This window comes from Triticum dicoccoides, chromosome 5A, assembly GCF_002162155.2.
Source record: "Triticum dicoccoides isolate Atlit2015 ecotype Zavitan chromosome 5A, WEW_v2.0, whole genome shotgun sequence".
Taxonomy (NCBI): domain Eukaryota; kingdom Viridiplantae; phylum Streptophyta; class Magnoliopsida; order Poales; family Poaceae; genus Triticum; species Triticum dicoccoides.
In genome coordinates, this window is record NC_041388.1 from 323,980,044 (window position 1) to 323,999,463 (window position 19,420).

General features: G+C 41.7%; 1 protein-coding gene across 1 annotated transcript; it reads left to right on the forward strand.

The window, feature by feature from the left end:
- The first annotated feature begins 5,271 nt into the window (after positions 1–5,271).
- LOC119301264 (polycomb group protein EMF2B-like) lies at positions 5,272–18,266 on the forward strand. The gene is made up of 22 exons (XM_037578209.1): positions 5,272–5,458; positions 5,548–5,672; positions 6,247–6,415; positions 6,530–6,585; positions 8,339–8,453; positions 8,539–8,695; positions 8,770–8,847; positions 9,640–9,776; positions 10,764–10,823; positions 10,976–11,100; positions 12,264–12,328; positions 13,323–13,375; positions 13,639–13,692; positions 13,780–13,839; positions 14,958–15,004; positions 15,078–15,226; positions 15,518–15,644; positions 15,743–15,791; positions 16,681–16,764; positions 16,917–16,996; positions 17,543–17,632; positions 17,844–18,266. Exons 2-22 carry the CDS (start codon positions 5,638–5,640, stop codon positions 17,968–17,970), a joined length of 1,917 nt encoding a protein of 638 aa, XP_037434106.1. The 5' UTR covers positions 5,272–5,458; positions 5,548–5,637; the 3' UTR covers positions 17,971–18,266.
- The last annotated feature ends 1,154 nt before the right edge of the window (positions 18,267–19,420 follow it).

Here is a 19,420-nt window from a genome sequence, read left to right on the forward strand (position 1 = left end):
CATCTCCTTTACGCGTGTTCACTTGACCCCTTCGAGGATGGTATACTACTTGACACTCCTCTCGTGTGCATACATAGGTATTGTCGGAACACCATGGACGAGGAGGAGGAGGGCGAGCACAAGTGTACAACTACACCATCCGCGAGAGAAGCATGGAAGAGAAGGAAGAAGAGGATCCGCCTAGTCCAAGACGAGCGGTACTACCGCCCACACCAAGCGGTACTACCGCTGAAGGCCCACAAACCGTACTACCGGCCAACTTCCGCGCTACTGCCGCTCAACCCGACAAACTCCTATGATCGAGCGGCACAAGTTCGGTACTACCGCCCGTACAAGTGGTACTACCACTGAAGCGGTACTATCGCCCGAGGGACCGGTACTACCGCCCTGCCTGTGCGCAGCCGGGCCGTTGGCCTTGTATCTCTCTCCCACTTACCCCTTCGTGGCTTAGACTATATATAGACCACCCCACCTCCTTTCTAGGGTTAGCAAAGTAGTAGCTCATTTAGAGATAGAGCTTTGCTCATCCATTACGGATCTACTCCATGAGAGAGACCGCGACCCCTCTTCGGAGAAGATCCACCTTGGATTCAAGACCCCCTCTTGGGTGGCCCCTTCAAGACCTCCTCATGGAGATGAACCTTACCTTGTATCTTTCCCTTTGTTGTTCATGTACCTTGTGGATCTTGTGTGTTTGATTATCTAGTGGATGTGTGATTGGACTTGTTCTTGAGTGTTTCCCTTGTGATTTCTCTTCGTTCTTCCCCGTGTTCTTCGTGTTCTTCATGGGATCCGATCCTTTCGTGAAAGATCGGCCCCTAGGGTTCCTACCCTACATCAGCATGTGTGCATCATATATTTAAGCCTCCCCCAAGCTTGAGCGATCCTTTCTCCTTCACGAGGCTGATCACGATGAACCAAATGCATAGGATTAAATTTCTGGTGAAATTCCAATTTCAAACTTTTGCAATCCCATGTTCCAGTATCATCCAATAGCCTATACCATGTCAATGCATTTCCTTCCAAAGATAAAGGGAACACCCTTCTTCTTAACTCCATCCTCGGATAAACTTGCAAGCTTAAACAATCTACAAATTTCATCCACATAGATTAAGTGCATTAGGATGTACTATTCCATCTCCTGCATAAGGATTAGCTAGCAGTTTCTCCAACATACCTGAAGGAATCTCATAATAAATATTTTTAGTAGGTTCAATAGGTTGAGGGGAAACTCTTATTGCTTTCGGTCGAGGTGAAGATACCCCAAACAAACCCCTCAAAGGATGATTTTGCATAGTGACAAGTGACAGTAAATTTCAACACGTAATAAAAATGTTTCCTTACCAAATTCCACCTACCAAATGCGCTTCACTCTCCGGCAACGATGCCAAAAAAGAGTCTTGATGACCCACAAGTATAGGGTATCATTCGTAGTCATTTCGATAAGTAATAGTGTCTAACCCAACGAGGAGCAGAAGGAAATGATAAGCGGTTTTCAGCAAGGTATTCTCTGCAAGTACTGAAAGTAGCGGTAACAAATAGTTTTGTAGCAAGATAATTCGTAACGAATAACAAGTAGCAATAGTAACAAAGGTGCAACACAGTGGGCCCAATCCTTTTTATAGCAAAGGACAAGTTGGAACGTTCTCTTATAATAAGCAAAACGTTCTCGAGGACACAAGGGGATTATCGTCTAGTCACTTTCATCATGTTTAGTTGATTCATGTTCGCTACTTTGGTAATTTGATATGTGGGTGGATCGGTGCTTGGGTGTTGTTCTTATTTGAACATGTAACCCACTTATGATTACCCACTCTCGCAAGCATCCACAACTATGAAATAAGAATTAAGATAAATCTAACCATAGTATGAAACATATGGATCCAAATCAGCCCCTTACGGAATAACACATAAACTAGGGTTTAAGCTTCTATCACTCTAGCAACCCATCATCTACTTATTACTCCACAATGCCTCCCCTTAGGCCCAAGTATGGTGAAGTGGCATGTAGTCGACATTCACATGACACCACTAAAGGAAGCAAGAACATACATATCATCACAATATCGAATGAATACCAACTTCACATGATTACTTATAACAAGACTTCTCCCATGTCCTCAAGAACAAAAGTAACTACTCACAAATCATATTCATGTTCAAGATCAGAGGTGTATTGAATATGTTTGAGGATCTGGACATTTAATCTTCCACCAAATAAACCAAATAGCATCAGCTACAAGATGTAATCAACACTACTAGCAACCCACAGGTGCCAATCTAAGGTTTTGGGACAAAGATTGAATACAAGAGATGAACTAGGGTTTGAGATGAGATGGTGCTGGTGAGATGAAGATGGGTCCTCCCACGATGAGAGGATCGTTGGTGATGCCGATGGCTTCGATTTCCCCCTCTCGGAGGGAAGTATCCCCAGGGGAATCGCTCCGCCGGAGGACAAAAATGCTCCTGCCCAAGTTCCGCCTCGAGATAGCGACGCTTCTTCCCGAACGTCGTTCTCTTAATTTTTTAGGGCAAATGACTTCATATAGCAAAAAGAGGGGGCCAGAGGCAACTGTGGGCCCCACAAGGCATCAGGGCGCACCCAGGGGTGGCTGTGCCTTGTTGCCTTATGGGCAACTGGTGGCCCCCCTCTGGTATTTCTTTGTTCCAGTATTTTTCATATATTCAATAAAAAATCCTCGTGAAGTTTTAGGTCATTTGGAGCTCCCTAGAATAGGTATCTTTGCTTTTGCTTTTTAATTATGTCTAGAATTCTAGCTGCTGATAATTTCCCTCTTCGTGTAAATCTTGCAAATTAAGAGAGAAAAGGCATTAGGTGTGCCATAACGTGAAATAATGGCCAAAAACATTATAAACACCAGTAGGAAAACATAATGCAAAATGGACGTATCAAAGACTCTTATTCTTTTTTAAGTGATCAAAGATCACATTGACTCCATATGTATGCAAAAGGGGATGAGGTTGAGAAGATGAGTTCTTTGCTCAAGTGTTTAAAGATCAAACTCCAAAAGCCTCAGACAATTTCCCAAGTCCCACTATATCAAACCCCAAAGTTACCCCAGACTCACCGAACCAATACACATAGGAGTCACCGAGCTATTCTAATATAGCCGTTGTCCTAAACCCTAGTTTCATCGGTCTCATCAAAGAGCACTTTCCAACCTTCTATATCCGTCTGTAATTCAATCAGAGTTTTCAAACGAATTCACTCAAGGCCACCGAATTGCTTAGATAAGCATCTCTTGGAGCCATCGATCAGTTTCACCCGTTGTGACCGAACGATCCAAAGTTCATACCTTTTGTACACATCGGTCTAACAGAGTCATTTGAGCCGGTCTCACTAATGTGTGCAAAAGTGTTTTTATTTTTGGTCCTGCCTATATATACCCCCACACACTCTGCCATTGTCTCTCGAAGCAAATGCCACTCATATCCATTTTGAGAGAGAGCTCCCACTCCCTGTGCTGATTTCAAAGGGATTCCACTCCAACCATTGATCATTTTATTTCTAGTCACCTCATTGCTTTCCACCCAAGCCTCTCCTACCAAAAGTCAAAATACGTGAGAGAGTGTTTGGGCGTTGAGGAGATTATCTTTTGAAGCACAAGAGCAAGGAGTTCATCATCAACTACATCATCTATTACATTTTGAAGAGTGGTGCCTCCCAAATTGGTAGGTGTGCTTGAGAGTCTCCAAATCTCGTGGAGAAACCAGGAAGTTTGTGAGGTCTTGGAGATCGCCTACTTCATGAAGATCTACCCGAGCGAGGCTAGTCCTTCGTGCTCATAAGCCATGGTGGGATATAAAAAGTTTTGTCTTCGTGGACCCTTTGTGGGTGCGAGGCATTTGTGGACCCGATTCCTCCATAGAATCTCGCAACCGCAATTCTTGTGATCTTGTATCCTTGATTGAAGTCTCCATCAACGTGGACGTACGATATCACCATCTATCGGAACCACGAGCCAAAATCTTTTGTCAACATAGCGTTTGCGAATCTCCTAAACTCTACTCCTTACTTACCTGCACGTGCATGTTTTTTATATTTTTTTTGAGGGGTATGTTTTTTATATTCTGCTGCCCATACTATAGATATGCACGTGTAGGGTGTGCTTATACTACTCTAGCCTTTGCCAAAATCTTCCTAAATGTTAAACATGTTAAAATTGCTCATTGGCTCTGGTCGAACATGGACTGGTTGGAGTAGAGTGTTCCATGGGGCACTATTGGCGAAATCAAGAAAAACCCCAGGGGATAGGAAGATGCACGATGAAAACTCTTCTCTTTATCCTCCAAGTCGTCATAGGCCCATCCCCTCATCGATGTGTGCCATGCTGGCCTCGACCCTCAACGCTTCACGGCCAGTGATGGAATGTGGAACGGGCGGTGCAACGACACCTTTGCGAGAAAGTCGCCCACGTGTGTGGATCTTGCCACCTATAGATGCTGTCACATCTCCTCTTCAGGTGGCGGTGGATGAAAGACAAGGCAATGTGGACCGATAGGAGGGAAAAACGAACACGAAACCATTATGGGATGACCAAAAGGCTATATAGATAGATGAAGCAAATCAAAAGGTATAGTTAACGCACACGACACATCCACTACCATCTTACATTAATGGTGGCAAAAGAAGGAAGTAAATGCATGAACTATGAGCCCCATCACCATGGATACAACGCTGCTAGCAGATGATGCGGTTCGGTGCGGAAACACCGCCGTGGGCGCTCGTCGGGCCGGGAGAATCTTAGAAGCGGTCACAGGGCTATGTCACTTTGCGGTTATGTGGTGTGAGGCCCACGACGTGTTGGACCGGTTCACTATAGGGCCTCTGGATCAGTTTGTGGAGTAACGGCGATGATAAGTTGGACCAGTCAGCTAACATCTAATGTGAAATGACGCGAACAAGGAAAGAAACCCTTGCGGAAAAGCAGATGCTTCTGGTACGCTCACGATTACGATCGGACGGCTCAAAGTCTCGCATCGACGTGGAGGCTCGGAAAAGCGGAACCTTCGGATGCGTTCACGATTGTGATCGGATGGCTCAAAACCTCGAATCGACGTGGAGGTTCGGAAAAGCAAATGCTTCCAATATGTTCATGATTATGATCGGACGGCTCAAAATCTTGAATCGACGTGGAGGTTCGGAAAAGCAAATGCTTCCGATATGTTCACGATTATGATCGGACGGCTCAAAGTCTCGAATCGACGCGGAGGCTGGGAGGTAGTTGATAAATTAAAGAGGAAAAGGGAAAACTAATTTCTTCTTCATCTGGTGCTCCCTTCCGGCCCAATGCGGCTCTAAATCTCTCTCCGCCGCCGCGCCGTCGCCGACGCCTCACGACCGGAACGTCGCCGCCACTGACGCGCCTCGACGCCGCCGCCATCGCCGTCCCTGCTCTCTCCACCCCGTCCGCGAGCTTCGACATCGGTCTTTGAGGTACGACCGCGATTTCTGTCATCCAGTGATTATTATCACTCAAATCGAACCCTAACTAATTTTAACCTGCACAAATTTCTGGTGTGCAGGCGCGCCACCTAGACCAGTCCCCGCCGGTTGATGCCCCTTGTTAAATCCGCCCGTCCGCGACCCTGAGGAGCTCGGCGGCAGCGAGGAGGATGCCTGGCCTACCTTTACCTGCCCGGGACGCAGCGTACGCCTCTCCCCCCTAACCTATTTTACTGTTGCTGTGCTTATGCTATACTCGTGCTACTTGTTACTTGAGTTGTGTCGAATTTGCCTGGTCATGTCTGTGTGGGCAACGCAGGAGAATTTTTTTTTAGTACAATGTTAGAATCGCAGTTGGATACTGCACTGTGGTCTCTGTGTTTGTAGGATGCTTTGTGGGATAGTGAAGTTCTTTTCACTGTAAGTGGCTACTTCCAAGAATTAATGTGTGAGTATATTCAGAGCTTACCTTGTTGCATTTGGAAATTAATAAATGAGTATTGTCTATTGACTCATCCCTGGTTGGTAACCTATGTCGGCTGGTTGCACCTGGAAACTAGTAAATGGCCATTTTTATTTCTAAGAATTAATCACTGGAAATCTGTGTGGCCCACCTTGGTTGTATCCAGATTCTGAGAAGTAGCTTAGTTGTTCTGTAACTGTTCAGCTGCTTTGCAGATATGCACTCATGTATATATGGTAGATGGTTTTCTTGATCTTAATAGTGAGATGAGATGAATGTATCTTCTTCTTTTGATGTTGGTGCTGCATACATGCAGGGATGCTGGGTGTGAATTCAGTTACCCTCAGTCTGCAGACCAGATGCGCCAGCAACAGCTTAGAGCTCGATTATCTCCAGATGAGCAGCTTGCTGCTGAAGAAAGTTTCGCGTTGTACTGCAAGCCAGTTGAGCTATACAATATCATTCAGCGGCGGGCCATTAGAAATGTAAGTTCCATCTTAACTTTGCAGCTTCATTTGACATGAATCACATGTGTTTATCACATAACCATCATGTGCAAGTGATTTGAGATACCAATGATCTCTCACTGACTTTTGCAGCCCGCTTTTCTGCAAAGATGCCTTCATTACAAGATACATGCAAGCCGAAAAAAGAGGTACACACTTTGACTCTACTGCAGAACATGCTGACACTCAGAATTGTTGTGATCCAAATCCAATATGTCGAGAAAAAGAAAGGACTGTCCTGTTTCAAAACGTATTTTCTTTTTTACATAGCGGACACTTCACTATTTTTTATTTGCGAATTGCAGAGACTTCACTATTATGTAGTTTGCTGATTCCTTTAGCTGTCTTGGAACGGCGTACATAAGGTTGTTATGATTAGAGTTGAATTAAATTGGAAATGCTTTGAACATAGTAGTAGTATCAAACCGTAGATCCTACTCCACCCAATAATTTGAAGAACGTAGCAGGATTTTTTCATTATTCTTAATGCTTATTTATTAGTCATTTGGAAACTAATTGGATTGATAATTTCCCTTCCGAATGCCATTGCCTAGGTTGGCTATGCAACAGTTAGCACATACATGATCATAAAAAGTAGGAGAGAAATGCATCAGAAGTCGATAAACTTGGCAAGTGGAAACACTTAGGCACGCCGCCTTGCGAATCATGCATCTGCCTCCCTTAATTTGGCAAAGCGGATCAATTTTAGTCCAATCGAGCCGGGGTATGGCAGGCAAAAGAACGGCATGCTGGTGGTGACATGGCATGACTGGGATCTTGCCAGGGGTTTTCCTACATGCGGTACACATGAGTGAGGCGCTCTGTCTTGGGGTTAGGATATTTTTCCAGATAGGTCATGTCGGAGGGGTCACACACTCACGCACAGTGTGATCCTAGCATGAGCATTACATTAGACCCATCTTCTAAAGTACAATTAAAGCACAAATTTGTGGTTATGTGTTTTTAGCACAATTGTTACATAGTAATAGTTTAATTCCTGGTCAAATGTTTGTTCTACTGAAACTTAGTATGCCTGGTATTTGAAACAGAGGTGGTACTATATATTGTATTACACATTTGGTACATTTGTGATCTATGGAACTTTAGTATGTGTACTATACACATGATGTTTATTCAAGTATGGCTCTTGGTATTCGCAAAAAAGTATGGTTCTTCGTAGAGCAAAGTGTACTTTAGTTTACAGTGTGCCTGGGCTTTAACAATTCGCTAGCTTTTCTCATGGCTCTCGACAAATTCGTCCGCCCAACAGCTCGAGACCACCACCGTCCCGCTCTGGTGAGCCGTCAAGAGAGTTTTGATAGTCGCCTGTGATGGCAAGCACTACTCCTAGGCCCGCCTCAGCTCTCTGTGTAGGAATCTGAGAGCGATGGTGGCCTCAGGCTCCGTTCGAGATTCTCAGCGGCTTGTGCCTCCTCCCGCCGGAGAATGACTGCGGCCTGCCGCTGTGGCCCTGGGTGGTGCTCCTCCACAGATCGAGGGGGTGAGATGTGAGGGTGCGAGAGACATGGCAGTGAGACGAGCTCATTTTATTTGTATTTTTATCGCTAATAGACGAGGAACCATGTGATTCCACCGATTTGGAGGAATCTGTTGGTTTGGCATCGGAGGGGTATATCCACTTGTGGGGAATCAGTCCGTTCCAGTTTCTTCTCAAACCAAACACAAGAACCAGTGCCAGGTGCAGAACCAACCTGTGACATTCCATCCCATGCCCCAAACCAAACACACCCTAGTAGAAGCTGAAACGGTAGCTTGGCCAAACAAGGCCCAAGTGATTAAGTTCTCAGGTGTAATGTCTGTTAAACTATGTACTAACCACTTTTGGATTTTATTGTCTATTCATCGTGCAAATGCTGATCAATGTTTGTGCTATGGATGTAGGATTCAGATAACGGTATCACTATCTCGAGGTACAAATACCGAGTTGCCAGAACAGAATATCTTTCCTCTTTATGTTCTGTTGGCTACACCTACCAGTAATATTTCGCTTGAAGGGGTAAGTCTGCCTATTTTTTAGTTCCACACATGCAACATTTTGTACCAAATGATCTCTTATCTCATTAATGCATAATGTTTTGCAGCATTCTCCAATATATCGATTCAGTAGGGCTTGTTTGCTTACGGCTTTTAGTGAATTTGGTAATAAAGGTCGCACCAAAGCTACGTTCATAATTCCAGACATCAAGAATTTATCAACCTCCCGAGCTTGCAACCTTAACATTATCCTTATCAGCTGCGGTATGATGTGCTTCATATGTGATGTTTATGGTTTTACATTTCTTCACCACCATCACATTTGGTTCCCTTTTTAGTTTCGGAAGGGCAAGTTGGGGAAAATCGTGGTGAACATAACTGCTCTGTGGACCATGTGGAAGGCTCTGCTCTCCAAAGTAAGCTTGTGGTTGTTATTTTGTGAAAAAAAATTACTAAACAGTTACTAGAATAAGCGCATGCTTACCGTTGTTTAACACAGTATGTTAAAACTTAGCAAGTAAGACATTTAGATAGCCACACAAAAATGTGTGCCACACAAAATGTGTGGCACACAAAATGTGTGCCACACAGGTTGAGCTACCACTAGCCAGTTACTGTTGCTTATCATGTGGTGGAAGATATAATTGTATTCTCAAATGCCCAATTCTTGACAAGAATGAAGACCAGTGATCAAACTATGTTTATCTCCCAGTATGCTAAGCTAGTTCACGCCCAATATTCTTGGCCAAACCAATCCAACCCTTGCAACCACCTATCTCACAGCTAACAGCAACTTACCAGACCTTCTCTTGCATGGAAGATCAGTATTACAGTCGTTGGAAATAAAAAATAGTTAACAAACATTCCTTTAATCCATGGATAACTACTTAACAAAGTGTAGGTGAGCAAGATCTGGCTGTGTTTACGGACTTTACTGTGGTTAGGAGAATCAAATGAAAAGTATCCTTAAACATTGCATTATCGGTTTTTGACAAGGGGCTACTAGGCCATGTATGCCATTAGTTTAGATTATTTTATCTCCTTTTAGGGTATAGTTATTGTCAGTCACCCATACTGGCTAGTATAGCTAGCACATGTGCCTTCTGAAATAAAGTGTAAAGAACACATTGAATCTCAGAAACCACTTATGATTTGTAGTGTTGTTGAGTGCAGTTATTTACTATCATCTATGTGATGCATTTTGTCAGAGCTTGAAGGGAAATGTTTCTGGGGTAAAATACCAATTGATCTACTTGGTTCGTCTTTGGAGAACTGTGTAACTTTAAATTTGGGACATACAGTGGAGTTGGCTTCTGCAGTTAGTATGAGCCCAAGTTTCTTAGAGGTATGCCAATTCAACTTGCTCATGGTTTTAAGCTTTAATGTTCCTATTGTATGCACTGCAAATTTTCTGTAGTATTTAACCATAGGATGGACGAAGCAAAATCCTTTTGCAGCACCTGAAGCATGTTTCAACTACATAAATTACCTTAGCCACCTGTACGTTAAATTTTGACGATCTACCCCATGTACCTTCTGCTATCTAGAAGGCTGTAGTGCTTGCAATTAATTAGCACATCCCATTACAGAAGTTCAGATGGAAAATCGTCAAATTAGTAGTGCAATTTGCATCAAGATAACTGAACATATTATAAGATGAACATTAACAGTAAAGGTTGAAATTGTAGTTTATGGATATTCCAGTGATTCTGCAAATGTGTTCCATTCAGTTCTTTCTCAGGATCCGCTATCTTTTTTGTTTTTAATAGAAAATTGTTAAATCAAGAGAGATAATATGCAGTGTAGTGGCAACTACTTGCCAATCTTAGGGGTTGTTTGGTTCCCAGTCACAACTTGCCACGCTTAACCATAGGCAAGCCACAGTTTTTTGAGGTACATACTTGTTTTTCGCCACACTTATAGCTACCTATATGGCCTATGTGTCATAGACACAAATCTTTTGCACAACTTGCCATGCTTAACCATAGGCAAGCCACAGTTTTTTGAGGTACATACTCTTTTTTTGCCACACACTTAACTACCTATATGGCCCATGTGTCATAGACACAATCTTTTGCACAACTTGCCACGCTTAACCATAGGCAAGCCACAGTTTTTTGAGGTACATACCCGTTTTTACCACACACTTAACTACATATATGGCCCATGTGTCATAGACACAATCTTTTGCCACACTTGTGGCTTTAATTTTGTTAGCCACTCTTTTGCGGTAAGCCACACATTGCTTAAGCAAAATTAGCCTTGAACCAAAGATGCCCGTACTTGACTCTATATGTTGACCCACTTGCCTTTCCTTTTGTTATATATGCAGCCGAAATTTATGGAGCAGGACAGTTGCTTGACATTTTGCTCTCATAAGGTTGATGCTACGGTAAGTTTATCCCTGTTACTTTATTTTTTATCTAATAATTGTTTCCGCATTTAAGTGGGTAAGTATTTTTTATATAGGATGTCAGCACCTTACTGCAGTATGTTCTGTTATTTACTTCCGTAGCTTCTCTGAGATTTGTATTATTGTTGCAGGGTTCATATCAACTCCAAGTAGGCATATCTGCTCAAGAAGCTGGTGCAAAAGACATGTCTGAATCTCCATATAGTAGTTACTCATACAGTGGTGTCCCACCTTCTTCATTACCACATATCATAAGGTAACACTACTACATGTATATGCATATCTATAGCTCTATTTATCGTAATAGAGTCGTGAGTAACTGCATTCGCTTGCTTGGAGAGCTTAGCTCGAAGATATCTATTTTGAGTTTTTGACAGGGTTTAGTAGATGGCCACTGTTTTGCAGTCAGCGCAGCTGAGCTTGCTGCCTGCTGAAAACATTTTATGTGTGTGTGGATGGCATGTACCAAATGTGGCAAAACCAACATGGACAGGCTGTTAAATGTTCTGTTTCATAGTTGAGGGTGAAAACTGGACATCTGTGACAGTTGAGCGGGCTAAGATGGACCTGTTCATTGTTAGGTGTTGTTTTAGAATGCACGGAGTCTATCTTTTAAATTGGCTGCTAATATACACAAATATATACTGATTTGTCATGTTCAAATAATAGTTCTAGATTTTCCATAGAAAATACCTTCAGATCATTATACTACTTTTAGTTGCTTTCCTGAAATATAGTTGAAGAAAGTGATGGCATTGGTCATAGGGACATAATGCAAAATGAAATGAACATATTGCAAACACAAAGAAGTTCTCAGCGCCACACAATAGATAGCGCAGTGGGGAGCGATTGGCAGGCGAGCGGCAAAGGTGGCAGATATCGAGAGGGAAGTGGGCATGTGTGCGTGGGGAGAAGAGGGGGGAAATATGTCACCTTGAGAGAAGAGGACGCAGAGTGAGTGCACACGAGAAATCAGAGAAGGGATTAGGATTTCACTTACAATTAAGGTAGGAGGAAAATAAATAAGATGGAGGTTTATTAAGAGGATTATTGTGCAATTAAAGCCGAATCTGAGAAAGTCCAACTAAAATTCTGAATCATTCGGTGAAAGTTGGATGGATGGTTCAAATTGTGTGGATTCCACAAACATGTATTGGTACCTTCTATATAGATTTAGATGTCTGAAAGGGCAGGTAAAGGAATGGAGTCAGTATATCAAATTTCTGTTAGTGCCTAGTGGTGAGGTTTTGGCTACCGGCTCAGGTTTGTTGTGCTCTTGTGTGACCTTAGCCTAACCGAAGCACTTGTTGTCTGGCCAGGTCTTAGTGTGACACTTTGCTTTTACTTTCATCTCTACAAATGCATTTGCGTTTCAATATGACCAATTGAGCAGATATAATTTTTTTGTTTTCCACACAGGTTGAGAGCTGGTAATGTGCTTTTCAACTTCAAGTACTACAACAATACTATGCAAAAGACTGAAGGTTATCCCTTACACAAACATTTGGGTTCATGTGTTTTTTCAGTTCCACACTTCCACTCACACTTGTTTGTATCATGTATTTGACATTTTTTCTAGGTTTTCTACATTTTCTCCTTATACCTGACTGTGAAAAGTAATGAACTAGATATGTTAAATATCTGAATAAATGATCCACCAGCATTGAACTATTAAAACATATTCTGCTAAGACCCTTTCTTGGTACACATGTTGGAATAATAGCTACTTCTGTTTGATGGTGGTAATCTTATTTACTTTGTCACACTAATTGTGGTGCCATAGCTAGTAACCTAGTGGAGAACTTTACGCTGTTACGCTTTAGGTTAGCATATGATCCTGGAACTAAAGCTGGCGAGCTAAGTTCGGTAATGGTAAGTATAATGGTTTTAATGTACTGATATGTTTTTAACTTAAGAAATGGCTTATAAATTTCTCTCTGAATTAATTATGAATCATGCATTTTTTTGTTCTGAAAATCAAGTTCCGTGTCATTACCACAAACGCAAAAGTCAGATATGCTCCGTTAAAAAAGATGCAATTACTGAAAATGCTGGTGCATAAGACAGAAAGCACACACCTCATATGATCTGTAGCGCTTCAGAATGATAGTGTAACATTGAAATTGGAAGAATAGATTTTACGAATGTGTAAAGCATGGGAGACCAAAGTATCTTAATAATCATAAAAGGAGTGCTATGTGCTGTATTTGGTGGCGTAGTTTAAGGTATATGTTTGCCCATGAACTGATGTACGTATTGCTGATTGAGTGCCGTATAGCTCCAGCCGTGTTTTTTAGTCCTTTGTTGTGAATGCTGATCATGACAAAGATCCAGTGTTAGATTCGCGCAATTACCTATGTTCACTTTACGCCACTTATTGACATTTGTTGGTAAAAAGCCCGAATAATTCTGGTTGGTTCGTGATTCTTTGCTCTTCTTGTTTTCTTTTTGTTTCTTATATTGGTCTTTTCTTACCAGTCACTGAAGATTTTGCTTGCCCCTTCTGCTTGGTAAAATGTGGAAGCTACAAGGTAAAGTTTGATGCAAAGTTCCATTTGCACTGTATTTATTCAAATGTCACTTTGCTGCTATTGGCTGGTGGATCATTTCACCTGCTACAGTTAGGTAAAACCAAATATTTTATTCTCACTGCACCACTAATGTCTAGATGTTCTTTGTGATGAAATTTGGATTGTGTTTGCTTTCTGCACGACCTTTCTATTTTTTTTGGGAACAATCTTTGTGCCCACTTTCTCAGGGCAAATCTCTAATGTTGTGATCCTGGTGGTACTAGGGTTTGGGGTGTCACTTGAACTCATCACATGACCTATTCCACTTTGAGTTTTGGGTTGGTAAACCTCCGAAATTTCCATCACTAAATCTTATTTGCTTGTTGTCATACTTTGATCGTAATTTGTTCATTATGCTCAAACAGATATCTGAAGAATGCCAGGCTGTTAATGTTAGTCTGAAGACTGATGTCTGGAGAACTGAGGTAAATCAGAGATCTAGAACTTCCAAGTTAGCTGTTTGAACCGAGTGTTCTAAGTTTAGCATGTTATATGGCTTGATTTCATGGAATGGATTTTGTAGGAGAGTATTATCTCGTGAGTGTGAGGTTCGTGTTTGAAGGGGAGCCTTGGTGCAGTGGTAAAGCTGCTGCCTTGTGACCATGAGGTCACGGGTTCCGAGTCCTGGAAACAGCCTCTTGCAGAAATGTAGGGAAAGGCTGCGAACAATAGACCCAAAGTGGTCGGAACACTTCCCTGGACCCTGCGCAAGCAGGAGCTACATGCACCGGGCTGCCCTTTAGTGTGAGGTTGGTTTTTGGGGTACTGTTTGTGGGTTTGGCTAGGTCTTGGGCTGGAAGCGCTAGGCGCAGCTGCGCAAGGATAGGAGAGAGGGTGAGGCAGAGAGCAGGAAAGACTTGTTTTCCTTAGCTCTTTGCTTGACTTGACTCAGTAGATTACAATTTACATCTCGCGGTTTTATGCAGTATCCACTCATCCTATCTGTAGCACCCCTAATGGAGCACCATTCATTTAGATAATCCTTGAATCTAGGATTCCTAACGAGTACAACTAATTTGAATAAAACTCTAGGATTCCTAACAAGTACAACTAATTTGAATAAAACTGGTTAATCCTGACTAACCGAGGGACTAACCGAACCAAACAATTAGCTTGGGTGGACTCATTGAATCAGTATGACTTGGGGTACAACTAATTTGAATAAAAAGGGTTAATCCTGACTAATCGAGGGACTAACCGCACCAAACAATTAGCTTGGGTGGATTGACTGAATCAATCTTATTCCCCACATAACAAGAATATCCCTTGGTTTTCTGCTAATTAAATTCTCAGTTTTGTTCTTAGCTTTTCATCCTACTTTCTTGTATGCAAAGGCCATGAGCTGCACATATTATGCCTCTTGGTGATGATCAACCCATGCTTTCTGCAAAATTCTTTGACGAATGTGCAGGATACCTCACAGAATCTGCTTTGCATAAGTTTTACGTGCTTGGCATAGTAAATCCATGGATCGTTAGTAATTGATTTGAATTGAAGCATTTTGTTTCTAATATTTGGAACTAATAATCCCAATTATTTTCAGCTTGTGGCTGAGGGAGTTGATCCAAGACATCAAACATTTTCCTACTCGTAAGCTATTCATCACTTTCCAAGGTGTTACTGCTGTGTTCTCTGTTTGATTTTCCAAACTGTGTTGCATCAGCTCAAGGTTTAAGAAGCGTAGAAGGTTGGGAATGTTGGGAACCACAGCTGAGAAAATAAGCCATGTACATCCACATATCATGGATTCAGATTCACCTGAAGACGCCCAGGCAGTGTCTGAAGACGACTTTGTGCAGAGGGAGGAAGATGGTACATTCTTATCTTGTGATTTCCTTTTCCTTTTTTCTTAGTCAACCAAATATTTTTCTTGACTTACTCATACAGTTTGGCAAACGAGTAAAATTTCCGGTGAATTTGGATTTTTGGTAAATTTAGAATGAGCTAGTTCTTTTTTGTTTCATGCACGCGGAATTTCAGCATTGAGAAGTTCTGCATGCTGTTTTGAATATAACACACCTGAAACATTTTGATCCTTACCTTAGGTGAAGATTTATTTCTTACATGTGCTCATATCCCATTTCCGTTGTCTAAAATTTCCAGATATTTCTGCACCACGTGCTTCTGTTGATCCTGCTCAATCATTACATGGTAGCAATCTTTCACCACCCACAGTACTACAGTTTGGGAAGACAAGGAAACTATCTGCGGAGCGAGCTGATCCCAGAAAGTAGCCCTTCTGTTTACATTGCCGGTATCACATTATGCATTGTAAGATTTAAAATGTTAAGTTAAACTAACTGTTTTATTTTGTATACTGTCTGGCAGCCGGCAACTCCTGCAGAAACGCCAGTTTTTCCATTCTCACAGGGCACAGGTGTGTGGAAAATAAAAACCCTCTCATTGTATTGTTCTATGTTCTTTAAACTTTATTGTTCTATTTCTGTTGCCTGTTTGCATAGTTGATAGTTCCATAATTCTTGTATAGCCTTAGGATTTTGTATCCACATTTTGTTTTCTGGGTGCCTGGTCTTTAGTTATTTTCTACGGGGGAATAATCAGTGCAACCTCTAACTTAGCATTTGAATTTGATGCTGATTTATAGTCGAGGTCTAAAGTGTTACTCCCTCCATCCTTTGAAGAGTGTACTTCCAACATTGTTGGAAAGTCAAACATTTATATGTTTGACTGTATTTATACAGTAATACACCAATATTTATGTCATGAAATCAGTAGCATTAGATTCATAATAAATTATGTTTTCATCATATACCTATTTATTTTCACAAACATTGATATATTTTTGCACAAACCCGGTCAAACTTTGAGATAGTTTGACCCTCCAACAAAGTTGGAAGTACACTCTTTAAAGGACGGAGGGAGTAGGTTCTTTCTCCTCAGAGGTTGGTGTGCAGTAATACTCTTCTCCATTCATGATTAGCTTCTCTTGAAATAAAATATGGTGATCTGGAAGAGCTTGCGTGTTTATTTTACACAAATACCAGACTGCCAGTCTTGCTAGCGTAATGTCTGGTTTGAGTGTCAGACTATATGGTTGCACTTGGCTGTACGCCAGTCTTCGTTGTCTTGCTTTTAATGCAGATGCTCATCCTTTGGTTATTGCACTGCCCCTAATTATTTTTGTTTATTGGATTTTAAGTATTATATACTATTTATTTGGTATTATGACTTTGGACTTTGGATTATCTACAGTTTATTTCTACATTTGAAATCTAACTTGACTGCATTTACTACGTTTCTTGTAGCCAATGGCACTGGAACAAGTTTTCTCGGACCGTGATAGTGAAGATGAAGTTGATGATGACATCGCCGATTTTGAAGATAAACGGGTCAGATACAATCATATTTTTTTCATCCTCTTTGTTCAGAAACATAAAATTTATATTCATGCTGTTGCCTACACGTGAGCTCAAGTCAGTCTCCGTCTAAAAATTTATTTCTACTATTCCCCCTTTTAAGTTATTACATTTCTGTGTTGCAGATGCTTGAGGATTTTGTTGACGTCACAGACGATGAGAAACTTATTATGCATATGTGGAACTCATTTGTTCGGAAACAAAGGTCAGGACTATTTTTGCGTTCTTCCTGAATTGGAAATCTCTTTTTATGATTTTAGTTGTTGTGAAATTTTGGATATGAAAATTCTTCAAGTACCAAGTCCTCATCATTTTATATTGTTTTAAAAGGTGTTTTCTGATGCGTTAAGCTGGGGGTGTTTCCAGTGAGAAGGGGGTACCATTTTGTCTTCGTCTTGCACAGAATGCTTTGTTCTTCAGTCATTCTCATTTTGATGATTGTCGGAAGGCTGTTTGTTCCGTGTTGGGCATGGGTTATTTCTATATGCTTCTTTTTTGAACTTTTTCATATGACATGATACTCCATTGAAAGTTTTCATTCCGTTTTTTCTGTTGTTGCCTTCAGAACAAAATATGTCGTTTGAGTTTGATTCGACTATGTGTATCCATCATATATGATATTTTTTCCTGCAGAGGATATCACAACTTTGTTTTTACAAGTTGTGTTCATCCTGTGTGGTACAAATTTTGGTCTAGTGATACCCACGGAACCCTCCATGTCCGTTTCTCTTACTGAATTGCTAAATTACAGGGTGCTAGCTGATGGTCATATTCCTTGGGCCTGCGAGGCATTCTCCCGGCTTCATGGGAAACATCTTGTACAGAATCCTCCTCTACTATGGTGAGTTGCTGAGCTATAGTTCTATCGATGTCAACTACTCCCTCTGTCCCGTAATATAAGTGTTTTTGACACTACACTACACTAGTGTCGAGAACACTCTTATATGTTGGGACGGAGTGAGTAGTATCTGCTTGTGGTCATCTGTAACGCCTAGCAAGGCACCTTTTTGTTTGGTGTTTATTTGACTTGCAATTTCTCGCTGGGTGAACAGGAGCTGGCGTTTCCTTATGATTAAACTCTGGAACCACAGTCTATTAGATGCCCGCGCCATGAATGTCTGCGGCACAATTCTTCAAGGCTACCAAAATGAAAGCGGCTCGGACCCCAAGAAAATGTGAGTCGAGCATAGTGCGCTCATTATAATTTAAATCAAGTGGGTGTTTGGAGGAGGCCTTAGGAGCAGGTTAAAGAGAGGTGAAAGCTGCACCTGAGGCCATGGAGGACTATTCTCGATTCTATTTATCGATCGGTTGTGTTGAAGCAGCAGTGATCCGGATGAGATGTGTTTACATGGACTGTTGTTGTTCGTCGTGTTCTGTTCCATGGATAAGCGCCTTTAGTGTCGCAGAACTTGACGTATGGTCTGCAAACTTGAATCAGTGTTCCTTGTTGCAATAAAACCTATCTAAACTTATACCTTGCGTAAGCGTGTGCAAAATTATCATGCCGTTTAGACTAGCACGGCAAGGTCCTGACTTGGTGTCATAGAACAATACTTTAGTTAGGAAACATCATGATTATCAGGACGGGGGACGAGAAGTAGTACCATTACACACATCTATAAGAGCATCTCCATCCAACCAAGGCCCTCAAATCCTCATATGTCTGAGCAGACAGCCCGGACGGGAAAGAGAGGAAAAAGAAGCCTAACCAACCGAGATTCCCAAAACCTTCCCCTTTGTTCGAACACAGCTCATTTTTTTTTTGAGGGAAACACAGTTCATATGTGAGGAGGAAATGGGGGTGTCCGAATGTGAATGTGACCATATTAGCCCGTACATCAGATCCGGCCCAACCTGTATCACACACACACACACACTCTCTCATATGCATGTGTACAAACGGTTCTAAAAAAATGCATGTGTGTAAACATTCGCAAACCCCCAAACGAAATCAATATGTTGGGAGGAAATGTGTCCGACACTCTGAATGTATCCGTGTGCATATAGAGGTAGGTGTCAAAATTCGGTAAGTTGGATTGGAGATGCTCTAAGACTAGTCATAGTGAAAGTAACATAAGTAGTAATATACATGTCGCATAAGTAAAAAAGATGATGTGTTATGTAATTAAAGAGGAGAGAGACAAATGAAGTAACATAATATGTTACCATTACATAACTTTTTCAATGCAAAATGAGTCTACGAAGCAATAAATATATACGACACTTTCTATTATGAAGGCAATAACATAGAGTAGGAACATACGTATGTTATTAGTCTAAGTTACTCCCCGCTATCAAAGTTCTGTAGATGTTCGAGGAAGATAAACTAAGAGCCAACGAGGGTCTTGCTTTCCCCTCACAGATCTAGATAATAGATGCTCAAGAACGAGGCACCCATCATTTTTTGATGGAACCTCGTCAGAGGGCCAGGTGCTCTGGCTTTGCATTATAGAAGAAGAGAGTTGATCCAGTTTATGAGGGAAACCGAATCGAAAACCTAACAGAGTGGCCCAGTTTATGAGGAAAATCAGACTGAAAAACCGCACATGCAACGAACCCTTGTCGACCACACGACCCAAGGCAACATTGCAACAAACACACACCCCGACTCCGGAGCCGCCGCTCT